Source organism: Hypanus sabinus, chromosome 20 (genome assembly GCF_030144855.1).
Source record: "Hypanus sabinus isolate sHypSab1 chromosome 20, sHypSab1.hap1, whole genome shotgun sequence".
Lineage (NCBI taxonomy): Eukaryota > Metazoa > Chordata > Chondrichthyes > Myliobatiformes > Dasyatidae > Hypanus > Hypanus sabinus.
Window position 1 is genome coordinate 522,706 of NC_082725.1, and position 19,277 is coordinate 541,982.

The 19,277-nt window shown below is 42.8% G+C and overlaps 1 protein-coding gene across 1 annotated transcript in view; it reads left to right on the forward strand.

The window, feature by feature from the left end:
- The window catches only part of LOC132378215 (protein QNR-71-like), a 161,906-nt gene that overhangs the window by 52,979 nt on the left and 89,650 nt on the right, over nucleotides 1–19,277 (forward strand). Inside the window, exons 6-7 of the mRNA XM_059944927.1 lie at nucleotides 1,918–1,999; nucleotides 2,642–3,235. Coding sequence (XP_059800910.1) covers nucleotides 1,918–1,999; nucleotides 2,642–3,235 — 676 coding nt within the window. The remainder of the gene's footprint in view (nucleotides 1–1,917; nucleotides 2,000–2,641; nucleotides 3,236–19,277) is intronic.

Genomic DNA, 19,277 nt, shown 5'->3' on the forward strand with positions numbered 1-19,277 from the left:
TGAGAAGCCTTTGGCAGCTTTGGAATACTCACTGGAATTTAGAAGAATGCGTGGGGATCTCATTGAAACCTACTGAATGTTGAAAGGACTAGTTAGGGTGCATGTGGAGAGGATGTTTCCTTTGGTGGGGATATCCAGAACTAGAGGGCGCAGCCTCAAGATTGAGGGATGACCTTTTAGAACAGAGGCAAGAAGGAATTCTTTTAGCCAGAGTGAAGTGAATCTCTGGAAAGCTCTACCACAGACTGTGGCAAGAAGGCAGGTATATGGGGTCGAGTGGGATCCAGGATTAGCTACAATGGAATTGTGGAGCAGATTTGATGGGCTGAATGGCCTAACTCTGCTCCTGTGTGGTTATGGTCTTAATCTGCAGGTCAAGTCTGTGGTGAGAAAGGCAACTGTTATGTTAGTACAGTCGGCCCTCCTTATCTGCGAGGGATTGGTTCTGGGACCCCTCGTGGATACCAAAATCTGCGGATGCTCAAGTCCCTTATTCAACCTGTCTCAATGTGATGGACCTTAGGACCCAGCAGAGCCCCAGACCTTATTTAACCTGTCTCAGTGCGGTGGACATTAGGACCTGGCACCAGAGCTCTGCATGCGCAGTGTTTCTGTTCACGAAAATAATCACGATCACGATTGAAAATAAAGTGGAAATAATAAAGCGATCGGAAAGAGGTGAAACGCCATCATCATTGGAAAAGTGTTAGGCTATGTCGGTCAACGATCGGAACAATTTTAAAGGATTAAGGATATAGGATAAAGTGAGAAAGGCCCTGCCCCGGTGAAAGCTAGAATTATTGCTAAGCAATGCAGTGGTTTAATTATTGGGTTTTGGGGTTTTGAGATTTTGATCGTCCACATCAACCTGCCACGTATGGAGAGCGCACTCGAAAGCGGTATGTCACTGGCTCGCACTCGGAAATGGTTCCCCAGCCCGGCGCTGAAACATATGTTCTTAAGTGTTTTATATGCATAGAAAGGTAAAATATATGCTATATACTAAGACAAACATTTGACTAACTGACGCTTAATAATACCGGATGTACCTGTTCCGACTTACTTAGTAAGAGTACTTACGATTTTTTTCTATCTCGATCCATGATAACCCACGCACATTCTTCCGTATACTTTAAATCATCTCTAGATTATTTATAATACCTAATACAATGTAAATGCTATGTAAAATAGTTGTTATACTGCATTGTTTAGGGAATAATGACAAGAAAAAAAGTCTGTACCTACTCGAACAACAAGTGCTGGAAGAGCACTTCTGGGTTTTTGCGATTCATGGTTGGTTGAATTCGCGGATGTGCAATTTGCAGATAAGGAGGGCCGACTGCATTCATTTTAAGAGGATTGGAATATAAAAGCAAGGATGTAATATTGAGGCATTATAAAGCACTGGTGGGGCCTCACTTGGAGTATTGTGAGCAGTTTTGGGCCCCTTATCTAAGAAAGAAAGAGTTGAAACTGGAAGGGGTTCAAAGGAGATTCACTAAAAATTATTCCAGGAATGGCTTGTCATATGCAAAGAGTTTGATGGCTCTGGATCTGTATTCATTGTAATTCAGAAGAATGAGGGGTGACCTCATTGAAGCCTATTCAATGGTGAAATGCCTTGCCAGAGTGGATGTGGAGAGGATGTTTCCTAGGATGGGGGAGGCTAGGACTAGAAGACACAGCCTCAGAAAAGAGGGGCATTCTTTTAGAATGGGGATGAGGAGGAATTTCTTTAGCCATAGAATGGTGAGCCTGTGGAATCCTTTGCCACAGGCAGCTGTGGACTTTCTCACATAGTAATTTAGAGGGAGCAAGAATTTTATTTGTGGTAGGGTGGTGAAAATGCTACCGTCATTTCCCAGTTTTAGCTGTCTGTAAATTTGAGATATTTTCTTTTTTTCTCCTTCTTTCCAGATTACAGAATTGAAAAAGCCCAACCAGCAGAAAGCACCAGTAGGTTTTGGTGGTGTGCAGCCTTCGGGCTTTAACTCATCAGGTGATTATATCTGGGAAAGACTGAATGGAAAATGTTTACTTCTGTCCACAGGCTTATTTAGTGCATGCTTCATCACTAAGTTCATATTTGTGTCATTTGCTTTAGCTGTGGTAATTTTTAGGAAGTTTTTTTTTAAAAGCAAAAGTTAATTGAATGAAATTTATGCAGCAAAATTTAAAACAAAAATACCTTTTTGTGACTCATAGATGTGGGGCATCAGTTTGGGTTCCAGTTTACAAGTATTGTATATGGAGAGATACTAATGGGTAAAACTATTTAAAGTTGTGAGACGAAATAGGAAGAACTTATCTCAAAAGGAGCAGGGCAGACTAATTAAAGATGTTCAGAATTAAAGTGGACATAAATGGTTGGAAGGTTGTTTTCTAATGAGAGTCTTCATCAGTTTATTTATTGGTAGTACAAGGGCTAATAATACTTGCATAAACTGATTCAATCCCAGCCAAATTGAGCTGCACTGAACATTGCTGAGGTTTGCTTGTAGTCCTACATCCATTTTATAATTGAATCCTATCACACAAATGAAAGGGTCTCAAGTTGTGTTACTGTGAGCTTTTGTGATTTGGGACCTCTGTTTCATGGGTTTAACAAAACAATGAAATGTTTTTTTCTTTCTTTCCACAGCTTTCACCTCTGCTACTGCAAGCAGCAACACATTTAGTTTTAAACCAGATGCTGGATTAGGGAATGTTACAGCAGCCCCTTCATTTGGAAACTCAGTGGCATCTACAGCCCCTCCACAGTCAGGATTTGGAACTAAAGCAGCTGATTCTGCCTCAGACTTTGGAAACAGACCTGCCTTTGGGACTCCTTCAGATGCAGTGGCTTCATTCTCAGCCTTTAGTAGTTCTGTATCTAGTTCTGCGCCAGGTATCTCCGTGTTTGGAAACTCTTCCCAATTTGGAAGCAACACAACAGCTTCCAGCAGTTTTGGGAGTTCTGCATCGACGGGAGCAGCCTTTGGGAGTTGTGTAAAATCAACAACTGATGCCTTTGGAGGTTTTGCAGCAACAGCAACAACAACAACAACTACTACTACTGATTTTGGGGCAATTCCAATACCTGTCTCTCAGCCACAAAACACTCCTGTCAATGGGTGTGATGCACTGTACACACCCCAGACACAACTTTCAGCAGAGGACCTACAAGAATTTCAAGCAAAGACCTTTACCCTAGGGAAGATCCCGTTGAGGCCACCACCCATTGAACTTTTGACTGGTTAAGTAAATTTGTGAATTGATTATTTTCTTGGGTGTGAATTTGTCTAATACAACTGCAGTTCAAGTTGAGCTTTCTCAATTTAAGCTTAATTTTTGATAAAGGTGTTACTTTATTTACTATTTAAGTAGTTTACCATTGTAATAACTTACTGGGAGCTTAACTATTGTGTGCTCCTTATATCCCAACCAAAATTCAAAAAAATTGTGCTAGCTCTCATTGGAATAAATGCATCAACATACCAGTGTCTGTTTCCCTGCAAAGGGTCTGCCTGAGCTGCTGAGTTCCTCTAGCAGTTGGATTTTACTCTAGAAGACAGAATATGTTGGTGAGAGCATTGAATGTTCTTGCAACCTGAAAGTTGACGAGTTGTTATTTAAGTGGAAATAGCCCTTATTTAGTTCTTATTAAGTATTTGTCAAAATATTTCTAGGGCTGACTTTGTTCTAAATTTGGCAGGAAAATATTTCTATCAAGTATAAAGCTTATATTTTTTTAAGAAGTTAGGTGTACAAATAATAAATATCAATGGAATCTGCAGACAGAAACTTCATGATACTTCCAGGCTGAGCTGAAATTAAACTTTAAATACCTGAAATTATTCTGAGGAAAAAATATATTTTCCATAAACAATTTTTATGATGTTTTGTTGTTTTATAAGCATAATTCCACATTCATCCATGGAATATTTGGTTTAAGTTTACTTAGTCTACTTTAAATATTTAAAGTGATTCCCTCAGTGGGTGGGATATGCTGCCCATGTTTTCATCATACAAGATAAATTTGCATGTAAAGTTCTTCCAAGACTGGATAACCCTTCATTCCCACAAAACTCATTGTATTTTGTTCAGTCTTTGAGTCAGAACACTATAGTACAGAAACAGGGCCTTCATCCCATCTAATCCATGCCAAACACTTAATCTGTCAACTCCTATTGACCTGCACCACTATCCACCACCTCTGCTGGTAGCTCATTCCACACTCTCACCACCCTTTGAATGAAGCAGTTTCTTCTTGTTCCCCTTAGACATTCTGCCCTTAACCCATGACTTCTAGTTGTAGCTTCACCCAACCTCAGAGGAAAAGGTCTGCTTGCATTTACCCTATCTATACCCCTCAATATTTTATACCTCTTTCAAATCTCCTCTCAATCTTCTTTGTACTAGGGAATAAAGTCCTAACCTATTCAACCTTTCCCTTTAACTCAGGTTCTCAAGTCCTGGCAACATCCTTGTGAATTTTCTCTGCACTCTTTCAATCTTATTTACATCTTTCCTGTAGCTAGGTGACCAAAACTGCACACAGTACTCCAAATTAGGTTTCACCAATGTCTTGTACAACTTCAACCTAACATCCCAACTCCTGTACTCAATACTTTGATTTATTGAAGGCCAATGTGCCAAAAACTTTCTTTACAACCTTATCAACCTGTGATGCCACTTTTAAGGAATTATTCTGTTCTACTTTACTCCTCAGTGCCCTACCATTTACTGTGAAGACCTGTGTTTGGTCCTACTGAAGTATAACCCCTCACATTTGTCTGCATTAAATTCTATCTGGCATTTTTCAGCCCATTTTCCCAGCTAGTCCAGATCCCACTGCAAGCTTTGATAGCTTTCTTTGCCTCCTCCCTGACCCCCCCCACCAAATCTTTGTGTCATCTGCAAATTTGCTAAGCCAGTTAACCACATTATCATCCAGATCATTGATATAAATGACAAACAACAATGGACCCAGCACCATTCCCTGCAGCACTCTGCTAATCACAGGCCTCCAGTCAGAGAGGCAGCCCTCCATTACCACTCTGGCTTTTCCCAAAAAAGCCAGTGTCTAATCCAATTTACTACCTCATCTTGAATGTCGTGACTAAATCCTCTTGACCAACATCCAATGCAGTACCAAAGGCTGTGTTAAAGTTTTATATTGCAAATTTGAAAAAATATATTGTTTTAAATATTGTTATGGCAAATTATAGCTCGGATGCTGATTCTAAATGAGTACACTCATAGATGTAGGTATTTTGATAGCTTGTCTCCAGTTAGATATTTTGACTGCCTTCTAAAAATCAATTTACATTGCATTCACTACCTTTTGCAATCCAGGTAACCACGATTCATATTTTAGAACAGTGAAAAGTATTTATAGTTACATGCTTTTGGACCTCCTGGGATTGTAGAGAAGCTCTGTAGAGGTGGTTCTTTGTTGTACACTACACTCACCACCTTTTGTGAATCTGACAGTCACTTCTCCCAAAACAATAACCATTAAAACAGCTGAAGAACACAACTGGCCTTTGACAAGTCCTTTCTGAAACTCTTGGCTTAACCTTTGCAGCTTTAAATAATAATGTGAGCATCTGAAATGTTCATTGTTGCAGTTAGCCATTGCACAGCTCTTCAACATGAATAGCTCAGTTTTCCAGGTGCGGGATTTCCAGAATAATGAAGGCAAAGCTATTGGCTTGAATGAATAAGAACATGATGGTGGATATTCCAGTAATTCTTAACAATCTCTATAGTTAGACAAGTTGCACTCTGGTTTTAGATTGAATTTAGTGAAGGTGGTGGTGAAGTGAAGTGTTTGTCTAAGTATTACATGCTTGCCATAAATAGCTGAAGCAGGACCAAGGAAGCACTGGGACTCATTTCCTGTCATGTGCATGAAAAGGAATAACTGCAGGAACTTCTGCTACAAGTTTGGTTGCGCTTTGTCTTAATCATAAATTTATAATGTGTGGCATGACTAAAACTTGTGTTTGTACATACTGCCCACTATTCAAACATGCAGGAATATTATCCAGACATATTGTACATTTAGTCCTCAATCAGGATAAAATATCACATAACTAAAATGAGCAACTAACTAGGAATGAGGTTTGATCTAAGCCCAGCCCAGAAGGAAAGGGTGCTTACCATTTCCAGACACCATGACTGTGGGGCAGCAATATGGCAGAGACAATGAAAGGTGACTGCACACTCACACATAATCCTCATTCTCACACCCTACTTGCCCTAACCTACAGGCTCTTTGATTTATCGAATTGTATCACACACAACGTGCTGGAGAAACTCAGCAGATCAGGTAGTATCCATGGAAATGAATGGTTCAGTCCAAGAAGATGCCAATGTAAAAAGGTGGGGGGAAGGGGAAATAGGCTTGCTAAAAGGTGATAGGTGAATCACAAATACAAGAAAATCTGCAGATGCTGGAGATCCGAAGTATTAAAAAAACACACACACACAATGCTGGAGGACTGAAGCCAGGTGGGTGGGAAAGGTCAACAGCTGGAGAAGAAAGAATCTGATAGGAGAGTGGACTATAAGAGAAAGGGAAGGAAGGGACCCAGCAGAAAATAAAAGGTCAGTAGGACCAACCAGGATAGATCTTACACAGTGTGAATGGTAGGGCATTGAGGAGATTGGTAGAAAAAAGGGATCTGCGTATATAGGTACATAATTAATTGAAAGGTGTGTCACAGGTAGATAGAGTCATAGAGAAAGCCTTTGGCACATTGGCCTTCACAAATCAAAGTATTGAGTACAGGAGATGAGATGTTGTGTTGAAGTTGTACAAGATGTTAGTGAGGCCTAATTTGGAGTATTGTATGTGTATTTTTGGTGACATACCTACAGGGAAGATGTAAATAACGTTGAAAGTAAGTCTCTCTCCTCCTCCCCCCATCTCCCCCTGAAGATTGAGAGGAGAATTGATGGAGGTATACAAAATTGAGGGTTATACATAGAGTAAATGCAAGCAGGCTTTTTCCACTGAGGTAGGGTGGGACTACAACCTGAGATCATGGGCCAATGGTGAAAGGTGAGAAGTTTAAAGAACTGTTCACAGAGATTCTTAGATAACGGCCTTCGAATTCCCCAACGGACTCTTCCCTTTCTCCCATGGTCCTCTTTCGCTAACATCCATTGCTCTGTCATGGCAGGTGAGCTCAGACCCATGCCATGCTCCTCCTGTGCATGTGGGAACTCAGTGTCCCTGCCTGAAGACTATGTGTGCAGGAAGTGTGTCCAGCTGCAGCTCCTGATAGACCGCATGGCGGCACCGGAGCTGCACAGGACTCACTTTGGAGCATCTGAGGCGATGAAAATGTTGTGGATAGCACATTCAATGAGTTGATCACACCGCAGTTTAAGGATCTAAGGAAAGATCAGGAATGGGTGACCAACAGAAGAGTAGGAGCAGGAAGGTAGTAGAGGAGTCTCCCTCAGTCATCACCCTCCAAAGCATTGGAGCCTGCTGGGGGAGATGGATCATCAGGTGAAGGCAGCAGTAGCCGGGATCATAGCAACGTGGGTGGCTCTGCTATGCAAGAGGGTAAGAAAAAGAGTGACAGAGCTGTTGTAGAGGATTCCATGGTAAGGGGAATGGAGAGGAACTTCTGTGGCCGCGAATGACACTCCTGTATGGTGTGTTGCCTCCCGAATGCAAGGGTCAGAGATGTCTCAGAGAGGCTGCAGAGCATTTTGAAAGGGGAGGGTGAGCAGCCAGCTGTTGAGGTGCATGTAGGTACTAATGATATAGGAAGAAAGCGGGATGAGGTCCTACAAGCTGAATTCAGGGAGCTAGGAGATAAATTAAAAAGTAGGACCTCAAAAGTAATAATCTCAGGATTATTAACACTGCCACGCGCTAGTCAGTGTTGGAATAGCAGGATAGTAAGAATGAATATTTGGCTTGAGTGCTAGTGCAGGAAGGAGGGTTTCAGATTCTTGGGGCATTGGAACCGCTTCTGGGGGAGGTGGGACCAGTACCATCCAGATAGTCTACATCTGGGCAGGGCCAGGATCAATGTCCTAGGGAGATTGTTTGCTAGTGCTGGTGGGGAGGTTTTAAACTAATATGGCAGGGGGGATGGGAACCAACACAGAAAAGAAGAGGGAAGTGATGCAGAGACCAAAGCTAGAGTTAACTAAGAGTAACTAGAGTTACTAATAGAGAAAGCTGGAGTTAACTAAAGAGAAAACTAAGGGTAGAGTGTATAAAAGTAAAAAGCAAAGATCACATAGGTCACTAGATTCTAAAAGGACAATGAGTGTAAGGGCACTTTATCTAAATGCCCGTAGTATTAGAAACAAGGTTAGTGAACTTGTGGCACAGTTCAGTACCAAGGCATATGATTTAGTGGCCATTACAGAAATCCGGTTGCAAGGTGGAGATGACTGGGAATTAAATATCCAAGGGAATACGGAAAGATAGGCAGGAAGGCAAAGGAGGTGGGGTAGCGCTCTTAATTAAGGATGAGATTTAGGTGATTGGGAGAGACGATGTAAGATCTACAGAACAATGTTGAGTCCATCTGGGTAGAGATTAAGAATAGTAAAGGGAAAAAAAATCACTGGTGGGAGTTGTCTATAGACCGCCTAATAAAAATATTGCAGTGGCAGAGGTGATTAGCCAAGAAATAACTGAGGCTTGTAAGAAGGGAACGGCAGTTGTCATGGGGGATTTTAACTTTCACATAGATTAAGTGAATCAGGTTGGTCAAGGAAGTCTTGAGGAGGACGTCATAGAATGCATCCGTGATGGCTTTCATGAGCAGCATGTTAGTGAACTTACAAGGGAAAATGCTATCTTAGATCTAGTCCTGTGCAATGAGACAGGTAAGATTAATGATCTTGTAGTCAGGGATGCTCTTGGAAAGAGTGATCATAGAAAATTGAATTTTGCATACAGATGGAGGATAAAATGGATCTAAAATGTGTATATTACACTTGAACAAGGGAAACTACAACAGGATGAGGGAGGAATTGGCTAATGTGTATTGGGAACACAGGCTATTTGGTAGGACAGTTGAGAAAAAGAGGAATACTTTCAAAGAGATTTTTCACAGTGCTCGACAAAAGTATATTCCAACCAAAAGTAAGGGCAGTAAGTGTGGGGAGAGCCAACCTTGGATAGCTAAGGAAATAAAAGATAGTATCAAATTAAAAACTTGTGTACAAAGTTGTAAAGAGTAGTGGGAGAACTGGAGAATTGGGAGAACTTTAAAAAGCAACAAAGAACAACTAAACAAGAAATAAGGAAAGGGAAGACAGAGTATGAAAATCAATTAGCACAAAATATAAAAACAGCAAACGTTTTAAAAAATATATAAAGCAGAAGAGGGTGGCTAAAGTCAACGTAGGTCCCTTGGAAGACGAGAAATGGAAATTGATGTTGGGTGATAAGGAAATGGCTGAGGCATTGAACAACTATTTTGTGTTGGTCTTCATGGTGGAGGACATGTCTAATATGCCAAAGAAGGATGTTATGGACAAAATGGGAGGTGAGGAACTTGATAAAATCACTGTCACTAAAGAGATAGTGATGAGCAAACTAGAGGGCCTGAAGGTAGATAAGTCCCCTCCCTGGTCCTGATGGGATGCATCCCAAGGTGCTGAGGGAACTAGTGGGTTATAGTACGCGCAATAGTGATCATTTATCAAAATTCGCTAGACTCTGGGCAGGTCCTGGCGGATGGAAGACAGCAAATGTCATGCCACACTTTTGAAAAGGATGTAGACAAAAGACATGCAACTACAGGCTAGTTAACTTAATATCTGTAGTCGGGAAAATGCTTGAAGCTGTCATTAAGGAAGAAATAACAAAACATTTAGAAAGGAGTGGTTCCGTTAGACAGACGCAGCATGGATTCAGAAAGGGCAGGTCCCGCTTGACAAGCTTACTGGAGTTCTTTGAGGACATAATGAGTTCAGTGGATAGAGGGAATGCATTATGATTAGGGTTGTCGTATTCTTCGATTTCCAGAAGGTATTCAAAAAAGTGCCACACAAGAGACTTATAAATAAGATGGAGTCGGAAGAAGTGTATTGGTATGGATAGTGGATTGGTTAACCAATGGAAGACAGAGAGTTGGTATAAATGGGCATTTCTTCAGTTGGCAGTCAATTGTGAGTGGGGTGCTGCAGGGGTTGGTACTGGGCCCACAGCTGTTTACCCTTTACATTGATGATTTGGAAGAGGGGACTGAGTGTAGTGTAGCAAAATTTGCTGATGACTCTAAACTGAGTGGAAAAGCAAATTGTACAGAGGATGTGGAGAGTCTGCAGAGGGATATAGATAGGTTAAGTAAGTGGGCCAAGGTCTGGCAGATGGAATACAATATTGGTAAATGCCAAATCATCCACTTTGGAAGGAATAATAGAGGGCCAGATTATTATTTAAATGGTAAAAGATTGCAGCATGCTGTTGTGCAGAGGGACTTGGGAGTGCTTGTTCATGAATCGCAAGAAGTTGGCTTGCAGGTACGACAGGTTATTAAGAAGGAAAATGGACTGTTGGCCTTCATTTCTAGAGAGATTGAATTCAAGAGCAGGGAGGTCATGCTTCAACTATACTGGATACTGGTGAGGCTGCACCTGGAGTAGTGAGTGCAGTTCTGTTCTCCATACTTGAGGAAGGATATACTTTTGGAGGTAGCGCAGAGGAGGTTCACCAGATTGATTCCAGAGATGAAGGGTTAATCTATGAGGAGCGATTAAGTCGCCTGGGTCTATACTCTGGAATTCAGAAGAATGAGAGGGGATGTTATAGAAACATACACAATTTTGAAAGGGATAGAAAAGGTAGAAGTAGGAAAGTTGTTTCCATTGGTAGGTGAATTCAGAACTAGGGGGCATTGCCTTAAGATTTAGGGAGAAGATTTAGGACAGAGATGAGGAGAAACTGTTTTTCCCCAGAGAGAGGTGAATCTGTGGAATTCTCTGCCCAGGGAAGCAGTTGAGGCTTCTTTACTAAATATACTTAAGATACAGTTAGATAGATTTTTGCATATTAGGGGAGTTAAGGGTTATGGAGAAAAGGCTGGTAGATGGAGCTGAGTTTATGGACTGATCAGCCATGATCTTACTGAATGGCGGGGGAGGTTCGATGTGCCGGATGGCCTACTCCTGCTCCTATTTCTTATGTTCTTATGTTAACATGAGGGGAAACATCTTCACTCAGAGGATCATGAGAGTGTGGAATGAGCTGCTTGTGCAGGTGGTCCATGCAAGCTTGATTTCAACGTTTAGAGAAGTTTAGCTAGGTACATGAATCGTAGAGTTATGGAGGGCTATGGTCCAGATGTATATTGATGGGGGTGGGCAGTTTAAATGGTTTTAGCATGGACTAGATGGGCAGAATGACCTTTTTCTGTGTTGTACTTCACAACTCCATTGGGTGTTAATGCTTTTGTTTATGTTTTGGATGCACATTTTTGTGTTGATGTCTATCATTAGTGTATCGGTCTACAACATAGGGAGAAGGGAAAGTTTGTAAGAATAGTTGAATTACTGGCAGTTCAGTGAGGTAGGGGCTGCCTAGGTTGCTTCCACCTCTTACCACAATTCTGCGGTTGTTCTCTGAAATGGTTGTAGCAAACGCTGAACTTCTAATTTCAGTTTAATTATCACTCAACCATACATGAATACAGCCAAACTAAACAGCATTCCTCTGAGGCCAAGGTACAAACCACAGTACGAACAGCAAACTGCATATAGCACATATAGTTACGATTTCAGAAAAACATGCAATTACAAAGAAAAAAACATATTGCCCAGCTCCTGAGTTATCTTGGTCCGGCTTGTTCTACCAGAGTGAACATGGGAGGGCAGCACCAATAGAAAGAGCTAGCTCCCATCCCAGTACCAAATCCAGTGGCACACATCCAGCTCTGGCAGCTCCTTTGCTGGAGACCACAACAGGTGACCTTGCGGCATGAGGGTTTCATCCGTACAACAACTGAGGCAAAGCAGCTCCCAGCCACTGGTCTCACCAATGAACTGGACTTGCAGTGTTCTGTGTTACCAATTCCAATCACAAAAAGAGTGCCCAAGGCAATCACGTGCATCTTTTTTTTGGGACAGTGCACTGTCTTGGCACAATGGGGCAGGTACCTGTACAAAAGGGATGGGTTAGGGTTAGGGTTAGGTTAACCCTAACCCTAACCCTGACCCTGACCCTGACCCTGACCCTGACCCTGACCCTAACCCTAACCCTAACCCTTTTTTTGGGACAGTGCACTGTCTTGGCACAATGGGGCAGGTACCTGTACAAAAGGGATGGGTTGCACTTGAATATGAGGGGGGCCAAAATCCTTGTGTGCAGGTTTGCAAGAGCAAACACAAAGTACACTGCAGATGCTGTGGTCAAATAAACACGTACAAACAAGCTGGATGAACTCAGCAGGTCGGGAAGCATCCGTTGAAAGGAGCAGTCAACGTTTTGGGCCAAGACCCTTCATCAGGACTAAAGAAGGAGGGGGCAGGGGCCCTATAAAGAAGGTGGGGAAGGGTGGAAGGTGCCAGGTGAAAAACCAATCAGAGGAAAAATCAAGGGGTGGGGGAGGGGAAGCAGGGAGGGGATAGGCAGGAGAGGTGAAGAAGGAATTTAAGGGGAAAGCACTATGGGTAGTAGAAGAAGGCAGAATCATGAGAGAGGTGATAGGCAGCTAGAAGAGGAGGCAGAGTGCAAGTTGGATGGGGGAAGGGAGAGGGAGGGAATTACCAGAAGTTGGAGAATTTGATGTTCATACCAAGGGGCTGGAGACTACCCAGACTACCCAGGTTTGCAAGAGCTGTTGGGAGTGGTTTAAACAAATATGGCAGGGGGGGTGAAAGCCTGTATGATAAAGCTGAGGATGAGCCAGCAGGTTTACAAGGAGATGATGAGAGTAATATAAATGTAAGGAAGGACAAGCCAATGACTGGATAAAATAAGACAGAGCAAAGACTTAAATTATAACACAAAGGCAAAATTCAAAAGGTCAAAGAATACAGGACTGAAGGTGCTGTATTTAAGCACACTTAGATTTTGGAATAAGGTGGGCAAACTTGTGGCACAATTAGAAATTGGTCAGTATGATGTTGGCATCGTTGAGTCGTTGCTGAAAGAAGGTTGGAAATTTAACATCTAAGGATATACTGTGTATCAAAAGGGCAAGCAGGAAGGCATAGGCAGTGGTGTGGCTCTGTTGGTAAGCAATGAAAGTACATTTCGGGTGTAACTGACTGTGCGGGTGATGCCTCCCTCCCAGATGCACTGAACAACTTCTACGCTCGTTTTGAGGCAGAAAATGACGTGGCAGTGAGGAAGTCCACCCCTCCTCCAAATGACCAGGTGCTGTGTCTCACTGTGGCCGATGTGAGAAGAAACCTGTGCAGGGTCAACCCACGGAAGGCTGCTGGACCAGACAACATCCCTGGTGGAGTGGTCAGAGGATGTGCAGACCAGCTAGCAGATGTTCTCACTGACATCTTCAACATCTCCCTGAGCAGTGCCATCATTCCAATGTGCTTCAAGGCTGCCACCATTGTCCCCATGCCGAAGTCTTCAGTGTCCTGCCTAAACGACTACCATTCCATTGCACTCACATTGATCTCATGAAGTGTTTTGAGAGGCTCGTCACGAGGCACATCAAGACCCTGCTGCCCCCCTCACTGGACCCCCTGCAGTTCGCATACCATCCCAACTGTTCAACAGATGACACCATTGCCATTACCCTCCACTTGGCTTTAACCCACCTGGACAAAAAAGACACATACGTTTGAATGCTGTTCATAGACTTCAGTTCAGCATTCAATACAATCATCCCTCAGAATCTGATTGGAAAGCTGAGCCTACTGGGCCTGAACACCTCCCTCTGCAACTGGATCCTAGACTTACTGACTGGGAGACCTCAGTCAGTCCGGATTGGGAGCAGCATCTCCAACACCATCACACTGAGCATGGGGACCCCTCAAGGCTGTGTGCTCAGTCCACTGCTGTTCACTCTGCTGACCCACAACTGTGCTGCAACACACAGCTCGAACCACATCATCAAGTTTGCTGATGACACGACCGTGGTGGGTCTCATCAGCAAGAACGACAAGTCAGCATACAGAGAGGAGGTGCAGCAGCTAACGGACTGGTGCAGAGCCAAAAACCTGTCTCTGAATGTGAACAAAACAAAAGAGATGGTTGTTGACTTCAGGAGGGCATGGAGTGACCACTCTCCACTGAACATCGATGGCTCCTCGATAGAGATCGTTAAGAGCACCAAATTTCTTGGTATTCACCTGGTGGAGAATCTCACCTGGTCCCTCAACACCAGCTTCATAGCAAAGAAAGCCCAGCAGCGTCTCTACTTTCTGTGAAGGCTGAGGAAAGTCCATCTCCACCCCCCCCCCCCATCCTCATCACATTCTACAGGGGTTGTATTGAGAGCAATCTGAGCAGCTGCATCACTGCCTGCATCACTGGACCCTGCAGCGAATAGTGTGGTCAGCTGAGAAGATCATCGGGGTCTCTCTTCTTGCCATTACAAACATTTACACTACACGCTGCATCTGCAAAGCAAACAGCATTATGAAGTCCCCACGCACCTCTCATACCAACTCTTCTCCCTCCTGCTATCTGGGAAAAGGTACTAAAGCATTCGGGCTCTCACGACCAGACTATGTAACAGTTTCTTCCCCCAAGTCATCACACTCCTCAATACCCAGAGCCTGGACTGACACCAACTTACTGCCCTCTGCTGTGCCTATTGTCTTGTTTATTATTTATTGTGATGCCTGCACTGTTCTGTGCACTTTATACAGTCCTGGGTAGGTCTGTAGTCTAGTGTAGTTTTTTTTTCTGTGTTGTTTTTACATAGTTCGGTATAGTTTTGTACAGTTTCATGTAGCACCATGGTCCTGAAAAACATTGTCTCATTTTCACTGTGTACTGTACCAGCAGTTATGGTAGAAATGACAATAAAAAGTGACTTGACTCAAGAAAGAGGTGACATAAGGTCAGAGAATGTCGAAACTTTGTCGGTGGAGTTACGAAATTGCAAGGGAGAAAAAAACATTATGGGAATCATATATAGGTCTCCAAATAGTAGCCAAGCTGTTGGGTTGAGATTGCAAAGGGAGCTGGAAAGGTCATGTATTAAGGGTAATGTCACAAATGTAATAGGGAGCTTCAATATGCAAGTAATATTCAATATGCAATATGCAATTTCTTCCCCCCAAGCCATTAAACTCCTCAATTCCCAGAGTCTAGTCTGGTACCAACACACACACACACACACACACAAACACCACTCCCTTTGCAATTTCTGCTCATTTTTCTCAGTCCCTGCTAAAACATTGTTTACATTTACATTTATATCATTTATTATTATCTTGTAATTTGCCCTTTACTGTGCCTATTGTCTTGTTTATTAATTATTGTACAGTCTTGCACTGTTTTGTTGCACTTTATGTAGTCCTGTGCAGGTCTGAAGTCTAATGTAGTTTTGTGTTGTTTCATGTAGCACCAAGGTCCTGGAGGAACATTGTTTTGTTTTTATTGTGTACTGTACCAGCAGTTATGGTTGAAATGACAATAAAAGCGACTTGACTTGACCTGACTTGAATTGGGAAAATTAGGTTGTTGTCGGATTGCAAGAGAGGGAATTTGTTGAATGCCTATGAGAAGGCTTTTTAGAACAGCTTGTGTTTGAGTCTTCTTGGGGGAAAGGCGATCTTAGATTGGGTGTTGTGTAATAATCCAATAATTCACATGTATCACTATCACAATGGAGTAAATGGAATTACAGAGGCATGAGAGCAGAGCTTGTCCAGGTGGATTGGAGAAGGTTACTGGCAGGGATGATGGCAGAGCAGAGATGGCTGAAGTTTCTGGGAATAGTTCACAAGGCACAGAAGAGTTATGTCCCACAGAGGAAGAAGTTCTCAAATGGCAAGTGTAAACATCCATGGCTGAAAAGGAAGTTAAGGACCGCATAAAAGCCAAGGATAGGGCATATAAGGTAGCAAAATTGAGTGGGAAGTTGGATGATCGGGAAGCTTTTAAAATCCAACAAAAGGCAACTAAAAAGCTATAAGAAGGGAAAAGATGCAATATGAGGGCAGACTAGCCAATAATATAAAGCCAGATACCAAAAGTTTTTCTCAGTTATATAAAGAGTAAAAGGGAGGTGAGAGTTTATACTGGACCACTGGAAAATTATGCTGGTGAGGTAGTAATGGGGGAAAAGAATGGCAGATGAACTTAATGGGTACTTGGCATCTGTCTTCAATGTGGAAGACACCAGCATGTGTCAGAGGTCTGCGAGTGTCAGGGAGTAGGAGTGAGTGCCATTGCTATTACAAAGGAAAAAGTGTGAGGCAAATTGTAAGGTCTTAAGGCAGATAAGTCACCTGGACCCTATCGATTACATCCCAAAGTCCTGAGAGAGGTTGCTGAAGAGATAATGGATACATTGATCATGATCCTTCAAGAATCACTTGATCCTGGCATAGTCCCGGAGGACTGTAAGATTGCAAACATTACTCCACTCTTTAAGAAGGGAGGGAGGCAAAAGAAAGGAAATTATAGGCCAGTTAGCCTTAAATGGTTAGAAAAGAATTGGAGTCTATTATTAAGGATGATGTTTTGGGGTATTTGGAGACTAATGATAAAATAAGTCAAAGTCAGCATGGTTTCTGTAAAGGGAAATCTTTCCTGACAAATCTGTTGGAATCTTTTGAAAAAGTCACAAGCGGGATGGACAAAGGAGAGGCAGTGAATGTCATTTACTTGGATTTTCAGAAGCCATTTGATAAGATGCCACACATAAGTCTACTTAACAAATGGATAGAGGAATGGCTGAAAGGCAGGAGGCAGTGAGTGGGAATAAAAGGGGCCTTTTCTGGTTGGCTGCTGGTGACTAGTGGTGTTCCTCAGGGGTCAGTATTGGAACACTGCTTTTCACATTGTTTGTCAGTGATTTGGATAATGGAATTGATAGCTTTGTGGCAAAGTTTGCGGATGATACAAAGGTCGATGGGGGTTTAATTAGTGCTGAGGAAGCAATGTGGTTGCAGCAGGATTTAGACACATTGGAAGAATGGCTAAAGAAGTGGCGGATGGAATACAGTTTTGGGAAATGTATGATGATGTATTTTGGTAAAAGGAGCAATAGTGTGGAATATTATCTAGATGGAGAGGAAATTCAAACATCAGAAGTGCAGAGGGACCTAGGAGAACCCATGCAAAACTCCCAGAAGGTTAATTTACAGGTTGGGTCTGTGCTAAAGAAAGCAAATGCAATGTTGACATTCATTTCAAGGAGAATAGAATATAAAAGCAAGGAGATAATGCTTAGGTTTTATAAGACACTAGTCAGGCTGCACTTGGAGTATTGTCAACAATTTTGGGCCATAGATCTCAGAAAGGATGTGTTGTCATTGGAAAGAGTCCAGAGGAGGTTCACAAGGATGATTCTGGGAAAGAGAGGGTTAAGATATGAGGTGAGTTTGGCAGTTTTGGGCCTGTATTCACTGGAATTTAGAAGAATGTGTGGGGATCTCATTGAAACCTACTGAATGTTGAAAGGACTAGAGAAGGTGAATGTGGAGAGGAACCAGAGGCCACAGCCTCAAAGTTAAGTGGCGGCCTTTTAGAACAGAGGTAAGGAGGGAATGTTAGCCAGAGAGTGGGGAGTCTATGGAATGTTCTGCTACAGGATGAGGTGGAGCCAGGTCAGTGGGTATATCTAAGATGGAAGATGATTGATTCCTGATCAGTTAGGGCAAAATAGGATATAGCGAGAGGGCAAGTGTATTGAGGTTGACTGGAATCAGGGATCAGCCATATGGAATGGCAGAGCAGACTTGATAGACTGAATGGCCAGATTTTGCTCCTATATCTTAAGGTCTTATGGTCTAATTTAAAGTTACTGACGTTCTCCACCTTTGATCCTTATAGGATTACTGGCTCATGGACCTCTGGTATCGGTGTATGAGAAGTTGTTGTTATTACATCATTCAGCCAGGTTTTCAGTCTGCCTCCTGTATGCTGATTCATCACCCACCTTGATACAGTGATGTCATCAACAAGCTTGTATGTGGTGTTGGAGCTGTACTTAGACACACAGTCACAGGGGTAAAGCAAGTCGAGCAGGGGGCTAAGCACACATCCCTGTGCTGTTCTTGTGCTGATGTAGATTGTGAGGAGATGTTTTTGCCAATCTGAACTGACTGGGGTCTGCAAGTGAGAAAATCCAGGATTGAATTACATAAGGGGATATTGAGGCCCAGGGCTTGGTGTTTACTGATTAGTTTTGAGGGGATGATGGTGTTAAATGCTGAGCTGTAATCAATAAAGAGCATCCTGATGTATCTTCATTGTCCAGATATTCCTGGGTTGTGCAAAGAGCCAACAAGATGACATCTGCTGTAGACCTGTTGCTTCAGTAGGTGAACTGGAGCAGATCCAAGTCACCATTCAGACAGGAGCTGATATGCTTCAATACCAGGCTCTGAAAACACTTCATCACTGGAACTATATAAACTCCAGATTATTCAGGATGCTGAGCAGGTGATAGATAGATGTGTAGAAAGGTAGTTACATCCTAGGTGCAGGACACAGAAAACAGTGTGACAGGAAATGGAAAGTAGTAATGTAAAGGAGCCGGTGCGGATTACCCTGTAACCATCACCCTCAACAGCAGATATATTACTTTTGATATTGTCGGGTGGGGGTTACCTAACAGAGGAGAGTCATAGTGGTTGTGTCTCTGGCTTGTGTCTGTCTCTGAGGCTTAGAAGGGAAGGAGGTAGAAGAGGTGGCGTTGATAGGGGATTCGTTAGGGGGACGGACAGAAGGTTCTGTGGGTGAGAATGAGAATGAGATTCCCAGATGATATATTGCCTTCTGGGTTCCAGGGGCTAGGACATCTTGGATCAAGTCCTCAGCATTCTTAAGTGGGAGGGAGAACAGCCTCCATGTAGGTACCAATGACATGAGCAGGAGGAGTGATGTTATTCTGCATTGGGAGTTCAGGGAGTTAGGTGCCAAGTTAAAGGGCAAGACCTCCAGGGTTGCAATCTCAGGACTGAAACATAGAAAACCTACAGCACAATACACAATACAGGCCCACAAAGTTGTGCCGAACATGCCCTAACTTAGAAATTACTAGGTTTATCTATAGCCCTCTATTTTACTAAGCTCCATGTACCTATCTAAAAGTCCCTTAAAAGACCCTATTGTATCCGCCTCCACCACTGTTGCTGGCAGTCCATTCCATGCACTCACC